The 21,340-nt window shown below is 38.5% G+C and overlaps 1 protein-coding gene across 1 annotated transcript in view; it reads left to right on the plus strand.

The window, feature by feature from the left end:
* The window catches only part of LOC139309950 (vomeronasal type-2 receptor 26-like), a 30,109-nt gene that overhangs the window by 1,258 nt on the left and 7,511 nt on the right, over positions 1–21,340 (plus strand). The window contains exons 2-4 of the mRNA XM_070934131.1: positions 276–567; positions 9,462–10,256; positions 14,203–14,415. Of these exons, the coding sequence (XP_070790232.1) occupies positions 276–567; positions 9,462–10,256; positions 14,203–14,415 (1,300 nt within the window). The remainder of the gene's footprint in view (positions 1–275; positions 568–9,461; positions 10,257–14,202; positions 14,416–21,340) is intronic.

Below are 21,340 nucleotides of genomic sequence, written 5' to 3' on the forward strand. Positions count from 1 at the left end.
TACTTTAATGATTTAATAATTTTTAATCCTGATTACTGGGCAGATGAAAACTAGAACGGTTACAAATAAAGATCTCTGTGGAGAGATATCCATGTCATCTTCTTAATGCTCATAAAATAAAATGCTGATGGGTAGCTATCATTTGCTTTCGGCTTCGGATTTGAATTGCTTAAGACTCACTTGGCTTGTGGAGACAAGGAGGATTAAATTGAAACAAATATTTTGGTATTTCTATTGTTGATGATAATAACATGATTTTTTTTTTTTTACAGGAGAACACGTACAAATCATTTTAAATTGCTAATCCTGATTTTTGCCATTCAAATGGTCAACAACAACAGTCCCCAGTTCCTGCACAATCTCACATTAGGTTACAACATCCATGACAACTATATCAACACACTTGCAACTTCTGATGCTGTGCTTGACATGCTGTCTACTGGAGAAGCCAATGTTCCCAACTACAGCTGTGGAAAGAAGGACAACCTTTTGGCTGTTGTTGATGGAGCTGAAAGGGATATCTCCATCCAGATATCATCACTAGTAGGCACCTATAAAGTCCCTCAGGTATGTGTGTATGTTATTCTACCTATAATGAGTGATATGGTTGTGGATGAGCAATAGATCCGACTATATATATATTTTTCATTTCATTTATTTATTTTGTCTAACGTGTACATGATAACAGGTATAAGTATAAACATAAATATGGACATAGTAAATGGGCACTAATAAATGGAGATAGTAGGACAGGGACAGTAGGCATGCTGGTGCGCTTATGCACGCCCCTTATAGACCTCTTAGGAAATTGGTGAGGTCCACAGTAGACAGTCTAAGGTTAAAGTTATGGGGTTTTGAGGATATAACAACAGAGTCAGGTAGTGCATTCCAGGCACTGGCCATTCTGTTATTGAAGTCGTAATCGACTTTCTGCAATCGAGTTTGGAGTGGTTTACCTTAAGTTTGTATCTATTGTGTGCTCATGTGTTATTGCAGTTGAAGCTGAAATAGTCATTTACGGGTAGGATTGTAGTGGATAATTTTGTGTACTAAGTTTAGGTCGGACCATAGGTGGCATAGTTCTAGGTTGTCCAAGCCCAAAATTTCAAGCCTGGTGGTGTAAGGTGTTGCAGGCAGAGGAGTGGAGTACTCTTCTCGTGAAGTACCTCTGGACTCACTCAATTGTGTTAATGTCCGATATACAGTGCGGATTTCAGGCAGACGAGCTGTATTCGAGAATTGGTCTAGCAAAGGTTTTGTATGCCCTAGCTTGCAGTACAATATTACCGGAGAAGAAGCTTCGCAAGATTAGGTTAACAACTCTTAATGCCTTTTTGGCAATGCTGTTACGGTGAGCTCTGGTGCTTAGATTTGTCTATGGAATTCAAGAGCTGATTCTCACCATGCTCAATCATTGATTGAGCCATCATTGGTGAGCTCATCAGCCATACCGTGGCTAGCGATTGGCATTCACAATGGGGAGGGGGCATGGATCAAAGCACAAATATCCTCTCATGACACCATCCTCATTGCTTTGGGGCTGTCTGCTGCACACTTGCGACCAATCAAAGGGTCTTCTGTAAAAAGGATAGTGCAGTGTGATGGTAATTTTTCTGGATAATCTTAACCAATAATGATATTTACAATGGTGAACAAATATGTGATTTGTGAAAAGAATCCCAATGATTATCTTATCTATCTTGGATGAAACGTATGTTTTATTGACTTGTTGGGACTAATCATTTTATTTAAAAAAAAAAAAAAACAACTACCAGCGCATTAGTCAACATATCAACTATTTTTCAGCCTAACATTTTCATGATCAAATTCACCCTAAAAGACCTCAAGAGAAATTGCGCCCCAAAAGAAGACTTTTTTGACACAGTAAACAGAGAAATATTATGGAGGAAACTGATAGTATTTAAAATGGGGCCCAGATTTTTGGCCCTTTTAAAACTCACTTGCATGAGAGTGCTCTTTGGGCTCAATGGAGCCATGAGAAGTAGGATCTATACTCACCAAGGGAAAAACAAAGTTTGAACCATTGTAAGTCTGTCTACATATACTGTAAATGATTTATCAGAACGAATGAATGATTCTGAAGTGCACACATCTAAGGAGCTAAATACCTATTGTGTCACCATCTTTTATATATATGAATGTGACTGCTTGAGGGCTCCTGGATTGGAGCTGAAAGGCAAAGGAGCCTGAGTGGCGTAGGAGGCTAATGCCTCCTAAGGCAGCATTTAACATCCAGCTGCCTGCAATTACTGTGAGTTCAATTCTCCCCAGGCTCAAGGTCGACTCAGCCTTCCATCCTTTCTAAGGTGGGTAAATTGAGGACCCAGTTTGAGGACCCAGTTTGTGGGGGCAATAAGCTGACTTTGTATAAATATACAAAAGTATGAAGGCTATTGCTTAACGCCTTGTAAGCCGCCCTGAGTCTCCGGAGAAGGGCGGCATATAAATCATTAAAAAAAAAAAAAAAAAGGGAAGCAGTATGCTCCCTCCCATATTGGGGTAGACCAATATGGGACAAATATATATAACCAAGATTTTTATGCAGCCCTAGTTTCACTAGTTCCACTAGTTTCTAGGCTTTTTTCAGGCAGTCAGCAAGCATCCTGCTGCCCAGGGTGTCTGCTGCCCATTAGTCTCCTAGTGGGCAGCAGGGTGCTTGCTGGCTGCCTGGAAAAAGCCTAGAAACTAGTGGATTGTGATTTCACTGAACTAGGGCTACATAAAAATCTTGGTTTATGTAGGAAGAACCTGGCTAAAGAGAAATACACACACACACACACACACACACACACACACACACACATACACATACACACATACATGTATATATACATATACATACATACATATTTACACACATACTGTCGAGCCCTGGATCACCAGCCCCATACCTGGGGGTGGGGTGGGAAGGGTATGGAGCAGCACACAGCAGAGATGGTGACCAAAGCAATGGGCGAGGCTGCAGCGGTGGGACACTCCAAGGCAGCACTCATCAGCAGATTGCTGCCTTGGCCAGTCCTCCGAGAGCAGCACCGAGCAGCAGGCAGTGGGGCAAGCGACCGGCACGACAAACAAGGAGGCGGTGGCAGTGATGGGACTTCTGGTGGCAGTTCCAAACAGCCGCTCACCAGTTGATTGCCCCCCCTGCTTCCATGCACAGGTGTCCAGTCTGTCCAGAAGCATGCCGCCAGCTGGACCATGCTGCTGCAGCCGGATGTTTGCCACAGGCTACTGTATGTTGGGTGACCAGCGGACATGTCAGGCCAGCCAGAGGGTGTGGCCCTGGACTATAAAGTGTGCTGGGAGGTGAGAGCTCCCAGCACTGACTTTGCATGGAACTGTGTGTTATACTCATTGTGTACCAAGGCTCCGGCCTGCCGTTGAGAATTAAAGTCTGGGCTTCTGAGCAGCTTGGTTTCCTGTGTGTTTGCTTTGGTCCTCACCCAGTCCAGCCCTGGACCCTTGAGACTTACCTGTACACATATTCTTGTTAATGTTTTGCATTTTATATCCTTTTTCTTGATATTGCCTAGTAACTGATCAACTGTAAACTATTCTGTTTATGAGAACCAACTTGTATTGATTCAAAGTGTCAGATGTAAATGCCTTATTCTCTATTGTGTAAATAATGTATATATGGGACATCAGGGGTTAACTTATTCTTTGGATTTTAATGTATTCATAATTTACCACTCCCATTCCTGGCTCCACCCCTTGTATATATAAGGAGCCACCCTCACCATTTTCTTTGCTTCTATCTTGAATATTCAGCGAATATAGAATGCCTATTATTATTAAAGAGAAATATATTTAAATCTCTAATTCTTATTATCTTTATTGAGTCTGATCCTGAAAATATTGCAACAAGCTGGTAGCAGAGGATGGTTAATTGACTCAATAAATAATTAAAAATGTCTAAGAAAGATAGGCCCAACACCAGGGCCTACAGCAAGGAAATAGAAACTGAACAAGAGATGATCAACGAATCCACTAACGCGATTTCGAGAGAATCCGAAGAATACACCACTGAAGAAGAAGAACTGATAAATGAAAATAATGACCAGGAAGAAACCGAAATAGAAAATAACGAACTCAGGTCAGAGATATTGAAGATACTAAAAAGCCAGAAGAACGATGAAAGCCTCATCGCGAACCTCCAAGAAATGCTGAAGAACAACGGAGCAGCGAGAGAGAAAAACGTCGTTAAAGAAAAACCCAAAGATCAAAAAACTGTGAGTGAAATGAATACTGAGAAAGTCGTTGTAAAAAAGAAAAGATGTGATCCCGCGCGAAATTTTGAATGGCAGCCATCTTGGTTTCAACGAACTTCAAAAGAGAATGGAGCAGAGCCAATCAAAACGCTCAGTTCAAAATTTCTGGCGCGAAAAACGCTATCAGACGACGAAAGTGAAAAAGAAGACTCAAACTCTTCAGAAGAACCAGAATCAGAAAGTGAAGACGATTTAACAAAGTCTCAAGTAAAGTCAGCAATGAAAACGCTTTTTGCTGCTTTTGGGCCAAGATTGAAAATTTCCAAGGCACCAACGAAGAAGCAAGAGATCAAACCGACAACTCGAGACCTGCACGCTCCCATCCTGACTTCGAAGGCGACGACACCTGAGCCCAGAGAGCCATGCCGATTCCGTCCTACACCGCAGACCGGATCAAGTGCCAACGCACACGAAAGAAAGAGAAGAGCTGTCGCCACCACCAGAACCCCTAAAACCGAACCAGAGACCGACTCATCTGAAGAGGAGCGGAACGAGAGAGCTGAAATGGAGAGAACCTTCCACGACGACGCCAAGGAAGAAATGAGCAACGCGCATGTGCAAAGCTACGTAGACGGCCCCGAAAGACTTGAACTGGCCAGAGAACCGCGCAGACTCGTTGCGAGCATCCCCATGCCGTTCTGTAATTTCCTGCACTTGCGAGACCACGGACTGCCTCAGGTTGTAAGTAATGGACAAAATAATGTGGGGAACTTACCCAGTGACTTCCCAAAACTTAGAATTGATGGCATTAATTTACAAGAGTGGTATCAACAGCTTCAGGTTGTCTTTATGAAAGAAAATTTACTATTCTTTATAACTAGTCCTCCAAGAAGACCTTGGACTTTAAAAATAGATTGTTTACATCATAGAGCATTTTTCATAATAATATCTAGCGTATCTCCTGCAATGTATCATAGCATCAAATCAAACCTAACTGTGTCAGAAATAATTCAATGCATGTTTAATCTATTTCACAGCGATAGCGTAGCTACAACTACAAGAATGTCTAAGGATTTCTTTTCTTCTAGAGTGAAACCAGGGGTTTCTATAAGTGAGCATTTGATATCTCTAAACAAAATAAGAGCTGAGCTGCAATTGAGGGGGGAAGTGATTTCAGATCAAACAATGAAAAGTGTTATTATCAATTCACTTGATCCATCATGGGATAGCTTTATGTCACACTTAGATACTATTAATTTAGGATATTTAACCATAGAAAGTCTATCTAACAAATTGATAGCAGAAGACAATTCAAGAAAAAATCGTTCCAGTAATCAAACAGAACACAAATCTTTTAGGAAAGTAGCTTTCCAAGAAAAATATAATGAAGCCTTTAGATGCCACAATTGTGGGTCCAGGGAACACAGTAGAAGAGACTGTCCCAAAGTCTCAAGGGAGAGACATAGGCCAGAATATAGGAGCAAATACAATTATAGACAGTCTTCCACAGATAGACACAAATATAGAAGCCCACCAAATTACAGAGAAAGTAGAGGGGGTAGAGAAAATTCAAAAGAGAGAAAATCTGGGTCACTAAATGGACTAAACAAACAAGGAAACACCAAAACACAACAAAATGAGAACAATAATTGGCTTATTGATTCTGGTGCAACCAATCACACCACTAACAACAAAAGTATATTATCTTCATTTACAGAAGATAAGTTTGTGATAAAGGTAGCTAATCAAGAAAAGGTTCAAGTATTAGGCAGAGGAAATGTGACCTTGCCTGGTTTAGGTAAAATAGAGGGGGTATTATTAATCCCAGAAATACCTCATAACATATTAAGTGCTATAAAACTAAGCAGAGATTTTGACATCAATATAGTTTTCTCAAAGGGGAAAGCAACTTTAGAGAAGGACAAAACAAATATAGGCACTGTGATGATAAAAGGAGGTCTACCCTATCTGATAACGAAAGAAAGATGGTTACATAACATTGATTCAAATATGGAAGATTGTATTGAAGCAGATGATGAAAATGTTAGTAACAGTGACAATGATGAATGTAAAATACCTCATGATCACAAAAATACACACAATGAGAAGAAACCAAAAATAGGTAAACCAATTCATGATGAGTGTGCTCACATCTTACATAGGAAGTTAGGACATGCAAGCTTTCCTGTAGTTCAAAAAATGACTGAACACGCAGAAGGTGTCAAAATAAAAAATTGTGAAAATTATTTGGAATGCTCAGTATGTAAATCCACCAAACTAAAAACCAGTCCCAGACCAAAAAAATCTAACAGATCAACTAACAATATTTTTGACTTAGTACATATGGATTTAGTTGGTCCATTAACTCCATCAATTACCTATAGAAAACGTTACTTTCTAACAATAGTGGATGATTATAGTCGCTATGGTTTTGTTTACACATTAAAGCACAAGGATGAAACCTTTCAGAAATTTAAGGAATTCTACAAACGCATAGAAACACAACATAATATCAGAATAAAACAAATTATGACAGACAGGGGATGTGAATTCATGTCTAAAGAATTCTCCCAATGGTTAAAGGATAGGGGAATGCTACATTTCACGTCCAATCCATTTTCTGCGTTTCAAAACGGGATTGCAGAGAGAAAGAATTCCACACTACAAACCATGATTAGATGCACATTAGAGGATGCTGGTTTAGGCAAACAATTCTGGTCAGAAGCCCTACATTATTCAAATTACACTCAAAATAGAACCTGGTCCAGTATTGTGAATAAGACACCGTATGAGGTGATGTACAATAGGAAACCTAAATTAGCACACATGCACATATTTGGAGTCACTGCAGATGTGCACATACCTAAGCAGTTGAGGAGAAAGGGAGAAAACGTATCCAGAAGATTAAGATTTATGGGATATGAAACTGGAACCAAAGGGTACAGATTCATTGATAATAATAACAAATTTATAGTCTCCAGAACAGCTGTGTTTCATGAGCAAGCCAATTGGTCTAAACTGCACCTTAATGAAATATTTCCAAATAAATGCAAAGATGCGATATCTTGCGAGGAAGGGACAATAGAAAATCAAAACATTAACAAAAATAAGAACAAAACCAAAACTTGGACAAATAGTCAGCATAAAATAAAGACAGACACATTAACAAAAAAGGAAGCTAGATATTTGCACGACAACCATAGCAAACCTGAAAGAGCTATTAGAAACAATAGAAATCAAATACCAAGTAAATACAAAGATTACATAATGCATATGAATGGAGAACAAATAACACCTAATACATATGAGGAAGTATTAAAACTCCCTCGTGAAGAAAGAGAAAAATGGGAACTAGCTATGAAAAAAGAGATGGAAAGTTTGCAAGGATTAAATGTATTCACTCCTACGATCGCACCTAAGGATAAAACAATTATAGGTACCAGGTGGATTTATAAAATTAAGAACCTAGAAGGAGGCAATACTTTATACAAGGCTAGACTAGTTGCACAAGGTTATGCACAAAAATATCCAGAAGATTATACTGACACATACTCCCCCACGGTGAGGACAGAGAGTGTTAAAACAGCTCTAGTAGTAGCATCTGCACTCAATCTGGACGTATTTCAATATGACATACAGACTGCGTATTTACACGCAAAACTAGATAAGGAAATATATGTAAGAGCACCACATAGTCAATACACTAATAAGAATGAAATTTGGTTATTAAACAAGAGTCTATACGGATTAAAGCAATCTGGCAAGAGATGGTACGATTGCTTGGTAAAAGTACTAAAGACCATGGATTTCAACGCTACCACTGCTGATAACTGTTTCTTTGTAAAAAAGAGTGATGATCACGTTGAATTTGTATTAATTTATGTGGATGATATTTTATATATAGGAAAACACAACGAGAGCAGAGAAATCTTTGTAAATAAGTTAAACGAACATTTCTCGTTGAAATCTCTAGGTAAAGTGAATAAATACCTTGGTGTACAAATTAACAAAACTAGAAGGGGATTCAAACTTACTCAGAAAGATAAGATCATTGAACTTCTAAACAAATGTAATTTAAACAATGCCAAAACCTGTGACACTCCTATGCAAACTGATTTCCTTAGAAACACTGATGAGTCTTCCCCTGAATTTAAAGATAATACATTTTACAGATCAGTTATAGGCTCACTCCTTTATATATCTAATTGGACCAGACCAGATATTGCATTACCTCTCAATTTATTGTCAAGATATGTTAGCAAACCAACCATGTATCATTGGGAAGCTGTCAAAAGAATTCTAAGATATTTGAAAAGTACATTAGATTTTTGTTTAGTATTAGAACCTAATAATGACAAAGAACCAAAAATTACCTGTTATGCGGATGCAGATTGGGCTGGTGATACATCATGCAGAAAGAGTACTTCTGGTTATATTTTTCTATTGAATGATTGTCCAGTTTACTGGTACACTGGTAAACAAGAACTGGTAGCCACTTCAACCACAGAAGCGGAATATGTTTGTTTATCCAAAGCTGCAAATAACCTTGTATGGTTCAATGACTTGATCTCAGATGTTTGGAAAAAACCTGCATTACCTTTTGTTGTGCATGAAGATAATAAAGCAGCCATTGAAATATCCAGATCCGATGCCATTGGACAAAGGTCCAGGCATATTGATATAAAATTTAAGCACGTGAGACAATTATCTCAAGATGGATTCATCAAAGCAATACATTGTGATACTTCTGAACAATTAGCTGACATATTAACGAAGCCTTTACCTTCTAAACAGCACAAATATTTAACTTCTAAATTGTATGTATTATATTGTCCTGAATCTGAATGTAATTGGTGTTGTATAGCGAACCGGCATTTAGAGGGGGATTTGTCAGATGTAAATGCCTTATTCTCTATTGTGTAAATAATGTATATATGGGACATCAGGGGTTAACTTATTCTTTGGATTTTAATGTATTCATAATTTACCACTCCCATTCCTGGCTCCACCCCTTGTATATATAAGGAGCCACCCTCACCATTTTCTTTGCTTCTATCTTGAATATTCAGCGAATATAGAATGCCTATTATTATTAAAGAGAAATATATTTAAATCTCTAATTCTTATTATCTTTATTGAGTCTGATCCTGAAAATATTGCAACACAAAGCTAATATTTTGGACTTGATCTGACTCCAAATATAACATTGCATTCTTCACTGTTTTTCAGGTCAGTGATGCAATTGTTTCAGAGGCTCTGAGTGATAAAAGGCAATTCCCCTTTTTCCACCAGATACTCCCCAAAGAAGCAGTCATCTACCCACATATTGTCCAAGTTCTCCTCCATTTCAGATGGATCTTGATTGGTCTCTTTACTTCAGACACAGAGAATGGAGAGAATTTCATGAGGACTTTTACTCCAATGCTTGTCAGGAATGGAATTTGTGTTGTTATATCACAACAATTCTCAACAATTGGAAATTCAGCATCCCTCAGGGAAGCCCTCTCTAAGTGGAGACAAGTCAATGTCTTTGTGCACTACATAGAATATATTAATGTCTGGGACAGAATTCATACTTTCCAATTAACATTTGAAGGTATGCCAGGACCTATTGAAGGAAAAGTCTGGATTGTGGCAACCATCGAGTACTTGATATTAGAACACGAGCGTCTTTACAAATATGTCCATAGTATTTGGACTTTTGCTTTTCAGGGAAAAAGGGGGCCAGAAGATGATGCCCTTGAACACACTTTCTTTGTGAATCCTCAATATGAATATTGGTCTTTTCAGTGTGCTTTTTCAAAACAGGTCTTTTCTGTCAAAGGCCGGAAAAGATGCATCCAGAAAATGCCACTGAAGACTGGGGAGGAAAGGAGGAGAATATGGATCAGTTTTCACCGCCATTTGAATGGTGTCATTAAGGCTCTGGCCCACACCTTGAATGCCGCATATTCCTCCATATTCAGGAGGAGGAGAAAGGAGGGCAAAGCAGATCTAGAGGCTCCAAAGCTGCAGCCATGGCAGGTAGGAAATCCCGACAAGGATCCATCAAACTTAGCTCCTGTTGAGTAGGAATCCAAAGATGGAGGTGAATCATCTAAACCTCCTTGTACTACAAAAGGCCAACAGGTTTTGTCAATCTAATCTGTTGGAGAATAACATTCCAAAGAGCAGCCATCATGATAGATATATTTTGATATTAAACACAGGTAATTAGAAAGTGAAGTGATGTGGTGGCCCAGTGGCTAAGACACTGAGCTTGTCAATCGAAAGGCCGGCAGTTCAGCGGTTTGAATCCCTAGCGCCACGTAATGGGGTGAGCTCCCGTTACTTGTCCCAGCTTCTGCCAACCTAGCAGTTCAAAAGCACGTAAAAAATGGAAGTAGAAAAATAGGGACCACCTTTGGTGGGAAGGAAACAGCATTCCATGTGCCTTTGGCATTTAGTCATGCCAGCCACATGGCCACAGAGATGTCTTCGGACAGCACTGGCTCTTCAGTTTTGAAACGGAGATGAGCACCTCCCCCTAGAATCAGGAACGACTAGCACATATGTGCAAGGGGAACCTTTACCTTTAATTAGAAAGTGATGTATGAATTTTAAATTCCTGTATGTGTGGTTTTCTGAACAGCTTCATAGAATTTTACAGTATTAAATTTGAAGAATACTCTAAGGCCATCTAGTCTAACTCTGCAAGAAATAGAGTTAATGCTTCTCTGACTGATGGATTCATGATTTCCATTTGTTGTTGTTGAGCCCAGTTTGATAAATCATCAAGATGTGTTTTCATTTTATATCTGATTCTAAGTTATACATTAAAAAATAATATAAGAAACATTACAAACAAAGTCCCATATTTACACATTTTATTAGTTTATCAAAATATTAAACACAAAGGAAAATGCAAAGTAATGGAAAACTAGGGGAAAGGAAAAGGGAAATAGAGAAGATACAGGGTAGAAATATAAAGAACGGTTGCTGAAATTGGATATGTCTAGTTTGATGAAAAAAAGGACTAAGGTAGACATGATAGCAGTGTTCCAATATCTCAGGGGCTGCCACAAAAAAGAGGGAGTCAAGCTATTTCCCAAAGCACCTGAGGGCAGGACAAGAAGCAATGGGTGGAAACTAATCAAGGAGAGAAGCAACCTAGAAGTAAGGAGAAATTTCCTAAGAGTTAGAACAATTAATCAGTGGAACAACTTGCCTCTAAAAGTTGTAAATGCTCCAACACTGGAAGTTTTTAAGACAAGATTGGATAATAATTCATCTGAAATGATATAGGGTTTCCTGCCTAAGGTCCCTTCCAACTCTGTTATTCTATTCTATTCTATTCTATTCTATTCTATTCTATTCTATTCTATTCTATTCTATTCTATTCTATTCTATTCTATTCTATTCTATTCTCTTTCTGTTCTGTTCTGTTCTGTTCTGTTCTGTTCTGTTCTGTTCTGTTCTGTTCTACTCTACTCTACTCTACTCTACTCTACTCTACTCTACTCTACTCCACTCCACTCCACTCCACTCCACTCTACTCTACTCTACTCTGTAGGGTAGAAAGGGGAAAAAAGGCATTGACTTCCAACTCTCTTTAGCACAGTAGAAGATAATAAATTATAACCTCAACTCTTTACTTTTACACAATGGTATATACTAGCCATTTCTATAACAATAAACCTATCTAATCAGCAAATAATAATAATAATAATCAAAGTGTCATTTTTTCCTGTAGAAAGTTAGCACCCACCCCTCTTAGAGGAATGAAATATTTTAGGAAATATTAAAAAGGCAGAATATTATAATTTCCCTAAAGGAGGCTTACAATGTGCTCAGCAATAGCCTTCATCCTTTTGTATATTTATACAAAGTCAGCTTATTGCCCCCACAACTGGGTCCTCAATTTACCTACCTTAGAAAGGATAGAAGGCTGAGTCAACCTTGAGCCTTGGCGAGATTCGAACCCTGCAGTAATTGCAGGCAGCTGGTCTTAATAACCAGCTTAATAACAGGGTGCCTTAAACCCCTGTACTACCAAGGCTCTTTTGAGATATTTTGCTGCACGTTAAGACTGGGCCAGCTTATCTACAAGACAATTTGAACTTCAGCTCCAGGGTGATGGGATTAAGACATGACCCCTCAGGACATAATAGGATTATCCCTCTACCCATCTAGCAGCAGGACTCACTGCATTTCAAAATTTCGTAAGGACATTGCATCACCCAGCAAGGTTCAACCAAACTTATCTCAGACAGCCTACAAAGTTAGCAGTGACCCCCTACAACGACCAACAGAATACATTTCTTGCACAGGAACAGGAAGCTCAAGGGCAAGGCCCAAGTGAGGGTATAAATACCTCTCACTCTCCGCTCCATGTGGTCAGCTGCCAGGACTTCAAACCCAGATGGTCCTGTCCCTCAATAAACCATCTTTCCAATCAGCCTTCATGTTTCTAGTGTCTTTCTCCCCACATGGAACTGAAACAGATGGATATTTCTTCCAACATCCCCCACAAATGAAAAATTAATAAAAGACCTACATTGTATTTGCCATCCTTTCATGCTTATAGAAGCTATCATAGTTTGTCAAATCCTAGTTGCTAAAAAAAACAGATTTTTCTACTGGATTTTTCTCTTTGTTAGGCAATCATAAATATTCTTCTGGAAGCTGGGTACTTTTAAAATAGCATTGTCTAAGAACTGATATAAATATTGCAACACAAAATTATTTTTGTGTTGCAAAAATCAAGCCTCTGTCTGTATTAATGACAATATAAAAGAATAGATGACCAAGGACTAATTGCTATTCATAACTGGCAGATTTATGAGGAACACTGAAAATCATTTCAGTACAATTTTAAAGACCCATTTTATATAGTTAAGTATCATACCATTCAACCTTCACCTAACCAGGTTTCCAATCATCACATCAGGAAGTACTTTGTTAATTTTTGTGGTAAAAAGTTATATCACCAGATTTCACACAATTTATTCAGGAAGTATAATAATATTAGAAAATGTGGTATGGCACAAGGCAAGAAAGTGGGAAGTCATGAGTTCAGGTCCAACCTTTACAGCTTGGGGACTTTGGGCCAGAGATTCTCAGCAGTGGTGGGTTTAACATATTCCACTCGTTCGCCCCCTGTGCACATGCTCACTTCACTCACACGCACGCACCTTCCGCACGTGCCCCTGGCCTTCCATGCATGCGCTTTGCTCACATGTGCTCCTCCACACATCAGGGGTGGGTTCTACTTACCTTTACTACCGGTTTGCAACGGGGCTGTGCGCATGCCCTCGCTTTGCTCATGCACACACGTGCTCTTCTGCGCATTCGCAGAAGCATTTTTATGATGTCAGGGTCAGTGGGCGGGGCCTCCCGCCGGTTTTACTACCAGTTCTATGGAACCGGTGCGAACCGGGGGCAACCCACCACTGCGGAGATGCGTCCAGCCTCAAACACATGGCTAAATAGGACGGCATTACGTCCAAGCGGGTGGGACCTGCAGTTGCCGCTATCAGTTCACCTGAACTTGTCTGAACCGGCTGAATGCCACCTCTGATTCTCAGCCCATGTTTTTCATCTGGCCAACCTGGGAGAAGATTAGCCAGGCAACTTTCTTCTTGATAAATCCATGCTTGCTGGTAATCACTCCATTTTTTTCCAATGAGTTTATGAATAATGTCTTATTTTGTTTCTTCATTCAATTCATTTGTGATCTGTCATAAGTTCCCTTTAACAGACAATTTTTGTCAGTTATATTATGTCAATACATATATTTTTTTTCAATATATGATTAACAAATTTATTGGAATCTTTTTCACTTTTGAAGACAGTAGTAATAGATAGTAGTTCTCTCAGTCTGCAATATTTGCAAATTAGACAACAGTAGAAGAAAAATTCAAATTTGAAAAGACTGGAGTAAGAGACCAAGGTTTTTGCTTTTAAATTTTCTGGATGTTTTTTGTTCTAGTTCCATCCATTTCTGGATAAGAATGAGTTTTACAATATTTCCCATTGGAAACTGTATTTGGACCAGAATGGTGATGTAGCAGCAGATCTGAATGCTATAAGTTGGGTGCTTGTTTCCAGGATGGATCCCATCGACAAGCAAATGGGGAGTTTTGAAAGGCAGAGACTTATCATCAATCAAGATACCTTGTTGTGGCTAAGGTTATGCAACAAGGTGGGAGAAATGTTGATGTTCGTCCTCCATTACCAAAAGTCATAGTATCCATTTCAAGTTGGCTAAGCCTAATCATTATGGTGATTGACTTTCACTGAGAATTGAATGTAGGCTGTAGAAATCTCATTAAAGCATTAAACCCAGAGGTAATATTCAGCTGGTACGGATTGGTTCAGGTGAACTGGTAGCAGAAATTGTGGGTGGCCCCGCCCCCGCCCTTCCACCCCGGCCAGACACATGCACGGAAGGTGCGCGTGCAAGCAAAGCACATGCGCGGAAGGCAGGCATGCAAAGCGAGCGTGCACAGCGAACTGATTTTAAGAAAATGTGAAATCGGACTTCCGGTTTCCTTGTCTTCGGCGTCGGCGGCGCTCTTTGAAGCTCCGCCAGCCCCGCCGCCTGTAGAGCCGCTTCGAAACAAAGAAGCGGCTCGAAAACTTCTAGATCCTAAAGGATTGAAGAAGAGAGATCGCAGGGCACTGGTTGAGCCCCTGTGACCCCCCAGGGAAGTTTCTGGGGAGAGAACAGGCGTGGCTCCCTTCCAGCCTGCTGAAACTCCGGGCGACGTGGGACGATTCTGCTTTTGCAGAACAAGCCGGCTGCAGGAAACTTAAAGCGAAAGAACCGGCTTTAATAAACAGCGAAACTACCTGAATCCTGAAATTTGGAAACGCAAGTATCAGCACTTTATTGACTTTCAATTTGAGAAATGCGAGTGAGTGAAAGTGCTTTGAAAAGAAAAAAATATGGCGCCTAGCCTCAGAGTTAACGAGCCAGTGAATGTGGATTGGTGAAGTTATCTTGTTTTGTTACAAAGTTTCCAAGTTGTTACAAAGTTGCCCTGCTTGTTAAAAGAGAAACAATAATTTCTCCCTTTTTAATACTGGACTTTGCTTTATTCCAGTCTTTATTTGATTAAATCTGGGGGACTTTTTTAGAAGTTTTTGTGCAGGAGGGAAAGGAAAAGGAACCTCCCTTTTCAGAAAAACTAGATCACGAGCCAGGATGGCTTCAAAGAAGCAGGAAGGGAAGGCGTCAGGGGGGGGATCCCCCACACACAAACATGAAAAGCAACCTCCCCCTGCTCAACAGTTACAAACTCAGAAAAAAGAATTTGATGTGGGAGATTTAAAAGAATTTATTTCTAAAACTTTGGATGACAAATTTCAAAAATCCCAACAGGAGATAGATGATAAACTTCAAAAATCACATCAGGAATTTATGCAGGAAATTAATGAAGTTAAAGACATGGTGAATCAGAATCAAAAAAAGGTGACCAAAAAAATATCAGAAGTGGCGTCTGGCCTGGTAGAATTTATTGGGAAAGTTGATTTTAAAGTTGAAGAATTTAAATCAGAAGTTAATGTCAAGATGAAAGACAATGATTATAAAATTGATGAAGTTGACAATAAAATGCAGAGAATTGAAGATGAGATTGTTATGATACAATTCCGGGCGATGGAATTTGCTATACGGCTTCGGGGAATTCGAGAGGAGGAGAGACAGGACTTGAGACAAGTTTGCTCTGAAGCCTTGGCTAAGATTTTACAAGCTAGTCCTGATTTGGTATTTCACAAAATAGATAAAATTTACAGAGTCAACTCTTGGGTGGCCAGACAAAGACAACTGCCTAGAGATGTGGTGATATATTTCACTGATAGAGAAATTAGAAATCATATCCTGCAAAAATCTTTTCATACTTCTGTACAAGTGGGGGGTTCACGACTTGAAATTTTTAAAGAATTACCTCCTAAAATGCTGAAAGCTAGAAAAGAATTTGGTTTTCTTGTTAAGGAATTGAAAAATTTACAGATACCCTTCCGGTGGGATGCACCAGCTGGGATAATTTTTAGATACAAGGGAGAAGGATATCGGTTGAATACCGTGGAGAAGGCACAACATTTTTATAGTACTATACTTAAGGAAAGAACTCCATCTCCACGTACATCTACAGTTTTGGAGATTAAGGAGAGTGAAGAGAGGCAATTGGAAGAACAGTCTAAGCAGGAATTAGAAACAGTGCAAGGTGCAGAAGGAGGTTTTTTGAGTGAGCCCTTGCTGGATTCTTCTCCAATTTTGGATTTGATTCAGTTGGCTGAAGTGAAAGATCAACGTATAACTAGAGCTCAATCTAAGCTATTTAAACAACAGCAACAACAACAACAGGAAAGACAAGACAAGAAGGCAGTTAAGAGTACCGTACAAGAGAGTGGCGCTATGGGAGGAGCGAGATCGAAGCTTTCGGAGGAACTTCAAAGATATTGCTCCGCGCTCCAGAAAGAGGCCGATGACCTTTAAGTGTCTATCTTGGAATGTCAATGGGTTGAATTCAGCACAGAAAAGGAAGAAAATATTTACATATTTGAAACAATTTAATAATGATATAATATGTTTACAAGAAACGCATATAACTACTCAAGATCAAAAATATTTGATAAACTCAAAATTAGGAGTACATTTTATATCTTCGACTTCGCAGAAAAAGAATGGTGTGGTTATTTATGTAAATAAAAAATTAACAGCGAAAGTTATAGAAGCAGATCAAGATGGTAGGTTTGTAGCAATTGAATTGCTTACAGCAAATGGACCAATTCTTTTGATTGGAATTTATGCTCCCAACCAACAACAGGATTATTTTTATAAGATATTACATACTAAAATATTGCAATGGGACTATAGATCTATTTTAATTATGGGAGACTGGAATGGAGTAATTGATTCTAAATTAGATAAAAAGAGCTTGGCAAAGTCTAGAATTAGACTACCACAGACTTTTTTTGATATGAAAGAAGATATGGAATTAAAAGATGTTTGGAGAATACATAATTCAAATGTATTGGATTACACTTTTTTTTCTGATAGACATAGATCTTTTTCTAGGATTGACTTTATCCTGTTGTCAAATGATCTACTTGTTAAGACCAAAAGAACAAAGATTTTTCCAAGAACCTTGACTGACCATAGCCCTGTATGGATAGAAATTGAGATGGATAAGGTTGAGAGACGCTCTTGGAGATTAAATGAGAACTTGTTTAGATATGAAAAAAATATAATAGAACTTAAAAAGCATTTGAAAGAATTTTTTGAAATAAATTTGAATAAAGGTACTCCAATTGAAATTGTTTGGGATGCAAGTAAAGCTTATATGAGAGGGGTACTTATCTATATGAACTCTAAACACAGACAGTTCCGACAAAAGAAAAGAATCGAGTTGGAAATGGAAATAAAGAATAAAGAACAGCTACTTATTAAAAACCCAACAGATGAAAGAATTCGAGGTGCTATAAAACTTTTGAAAGACCAATTTCAAATGCTTATGGCGGAACAAGTTGCAACAAGCCTACAATATGCGAAGCATAATACATTTTGCAACGCTAACAAACCGGGCAGATGGTTGGCTTATACATTGAGGAAAAAACAAAGTATACGGACTATTGATAGTATTGATATTGGCGGGAAAGAAATCTTTCAACAAAAATTAATTAAAGAAGCTTTTGTGGATTATTATACTAAATTATATGCTAAAGAAGAGGTGCAGAATGGACTTATAGAAAAATATTTAAATGATAAGAGAATTACAAAAATTACTGATCAACAAAAGGAAAGAATGAATTATCCCATAACAGAGGAGGAGATAACAGCAGCAATTAAACAGTTAAAAACAGCCAAAGCTCCTGGCACGGATGGTCTGACTGCAGTGTATTATAAAACTTTGCAAGCTGAAATGGTGGGACAACTTAGAGACTTATTTTGTAACATTCAACAAGGGGGTAAAATACCCCCATCTTGGACAACTGCTTATATATCTTTGATACCAAAAGAACAAGTTGGTCCTAAAAAACCAGAGAATTATAGACCAATATCTCTTTTGAATACAGACTATAAAATTTATGCGAAGGTATTAGCCAACAGATTGATGCCAGTAATTCAAAAGGTGATTCATGAGGATCAAGCGGGATTTATTGAAGGCAGATATATGAAGGACAATGTAAGGCAAGTAATAGACTTATTGGAATATCTTGATAAGAATAAACAGATTCCTGCAGTGCTGGCTTTTTTGGACGCAGAGAAGGCCTTTGATAGAGTGGATTGGAATTTTCTATTAAAGACTTTAAAAAAGATGGACTTTGGGGACCAATTTATACAGGCAATCTCAGCAATTTATCAAGAGCAAAAGGCACAGATTATTATTAATGGAAGTTTGACGACAGAGTTTAAAATTGAAAAAGGAACAAGACAGGGATGTCCGTTGTCCCCACTTTTATTTATTTTAACATTGGAAGTCTTGTTAAACACAATACGGGATTCTAAAATTTTGAAAGGCATAATGATAAGGCAAGAGGATTACAGAATAAAGGCATTTGCAGATGATCTGGTGGTTACCCTATCACAACCAATGGAATCAATAATCTTGATGAATGACATTATACAAGACTATGGTAGAGTTTCAGGTTTTAGACTGAATTCAAAAAAGACCAAAATGATAGTTAAAAATATGACACAAGATCGTAAATATGAGCTTGAAAGGAGGGCAGGTTTTGAAATTGTACCTAAGGTAAAATATCTTGGAGTTCAGGTTGCAGAATCAAATTTGAAATTGTTTCAAAATAATTATGAGGTGTTGTGGCGAGAGGTCCAGAAAGATATGGAGACCTGGAAAAAGCTGCAACTGTCTTTACTTGGAAGAATAGCAGCAGTTAAGATGAATATTTTGCCAAGACTTCTGTTTTTGTTTCAAATGATTCCGGTGCTTAAAAGTGATAAACAATTGAAAGTTTGGCAGTCTGGTGTGAATAAGTTTGTCTGGAACGAGAAGAAGCCGAGAGTGAAACTGAAAATTATGCAAGATGTTCCAGAAAGAGGAGGCCTTAAACTCCCAAACCTACAGTTATATTATGATGCTGCAGCTTTAACTTTAACAAGTGATTGGTTTGGAAGTAAAAAGACTGGAATACTAAACGCAGAAAGTTTTGATCTCGAATTTGGATGGCATGCTTATTTATTTTATGACGACAAAGTAGATAAAGTATTTAAAAGCCATATACTTAGAGACTCCTTGATGAGAGTTTGGAAGAAGCACCGACTCAAATGGGATTACAAAATACCGCTATGGCTGGATCTTGGTCATACTTTGTGGAATACAAATATAATGTCACTCGGGGGGTTTTTATACAAAGAGGTTCTTTTTACAGATGCGGGCAGATGGCAGCTGAAGACATTACAGACACTGTTGGATGAAGGACTTAATCTAACTTGGTTACAATATAATCAATTACAATTGAGATGGAAAGAGGACCAAAAAACTGGTATTATGTTGCATGAGGAAGAATTGGTTAGACATATAAAAGAGAAAGGTCCAATGCATATTAAAAGGCTTTATAATGTTTTGCTAGAAAGGGATTCAGAAACCGAATTAGTTAAAGATTGTATGATTAAGTGGGCACAAAATTTTGAAGAACCAGTGATGTTGGAAACATGGGAAAAAATTTGGGTTCAGAATGTTAAATTTACACAGTCGCAGAATCTGAGGGAAAATTTCTATAAAATGTTTTATAGATGGCATTTAGATCCCAAAAAGTTGTCATGTATGTACCCTAATGTTCAGCCAAAATGTTGGAGATGCGAATGTTTGGATGCTACGTATTATCATGTTTGGTGGACCTGTAGGAAAGTTAAGGCTTTTTGGATAAAAATTTGGTGGGTCATGCAGAATGTTTTGAAGAAAAAAATTCAGTTTTCTCCACAACTGTTTTTATTGGGTATAGTTCTGTTCTGTTCTGTTCTGTTCTGTTCTGTTCTACTCTACTCTACTCTACTCTACTCTACTCTACTCTACTCTACTCCACTCCACTCCACTCCACTCTACTCTACTCTACTCTGTAGGGTAGAAAGGGGAAAAAAGGCATTGACTTCCAACTCTCTTTAGCACAGTAGAAGATAATAAATTATAACCTCAACTCTTTACTTTTACACAATGGTATATACTAGCCATTTCTATAACAATAAACCTATCTAATCAGCAAATAATAATAATAATAATCAAAGTGTCATTTTTTCCTGTAGAAAGTTAGCACCCACCCCTCTTAGAGGAATGAAATATTTTAGGAAATATTAAAAAGGCAGAATATTATAATTTCCCTAAAGGAGGCTTACAATGTGCTCAGCAATAGCCTTCATCCTTTTGTATATTTATACAAAGTCAGCTTATTGCCCCCACAACTGGGTCCTCAATTTACCTACCTTAGAAAGGATAGAAGGCTGAGTCAACCTTGAGCCTTGGCGAGATTCGAACCCTGCAGTAATTGCAGGCAGCTGGTCTTAATAACCAGCTTAATAACAGGGTGCCTTAAACCCCTGTACTACCAAGGCTCTTTTGAGATATTTTGCTGCACGTTAAGACTGGGCCAGCTTATCTACAAGACAATTTGAACTTCAGCTCCAGGGTGATGGGATTAAGACATGACCCCTCAGGACATAATAGGATTATCCCTCTACCCATCTAGCAGCAGGACTCACTGCATTTCAAAATTTCGTAAGGACATTGCATCACCCAGCAAGGTTCAACCAAACTTATCTCAGACAGCCTACAAAGTTAGCAGTGACCCCCTACAACGACCAACAGAATACATTTCTTGCACAGGAACAGGAAGCTCAAGGGCAAGGCCCAAGTGAGGGTATAAATACCTCTCACTCTCCGCTCCATGTGGTCAGCTGCCAGGACTTCAAACCCAGATGGTCCTGTCCCTCAATAAACCATCTTTCCAATCAGCCTTCATGTTTCTAGTGTCTTTCTCCCCACATGGAACTGAAACAGATGGATATTTCTTCCAACATCCCCCACAAATGAAAAATTAATAAAAGACCTACATTGTATTTGCCATCCTTTCATGCTTATAGAAGCTATCATAGTTTGTCAAATCCTAGT

This window comes from Pituophis catenifer, unplaced genomic scaffold (assembly GCF_029215685.1).
Source record: "Pituophis catenifer annectens isolate HBS135680 unplaced genomic scaffold, rPitCat1.0.hap2 SCAF_2, whole genome shotgun sequence".
Taxonomy (NCBI): Eukaryota; Metazoa; Chordata; class Lepidosauria; order Squamata; family Colubridae; genus Pituophis; species Pituophis catenifer.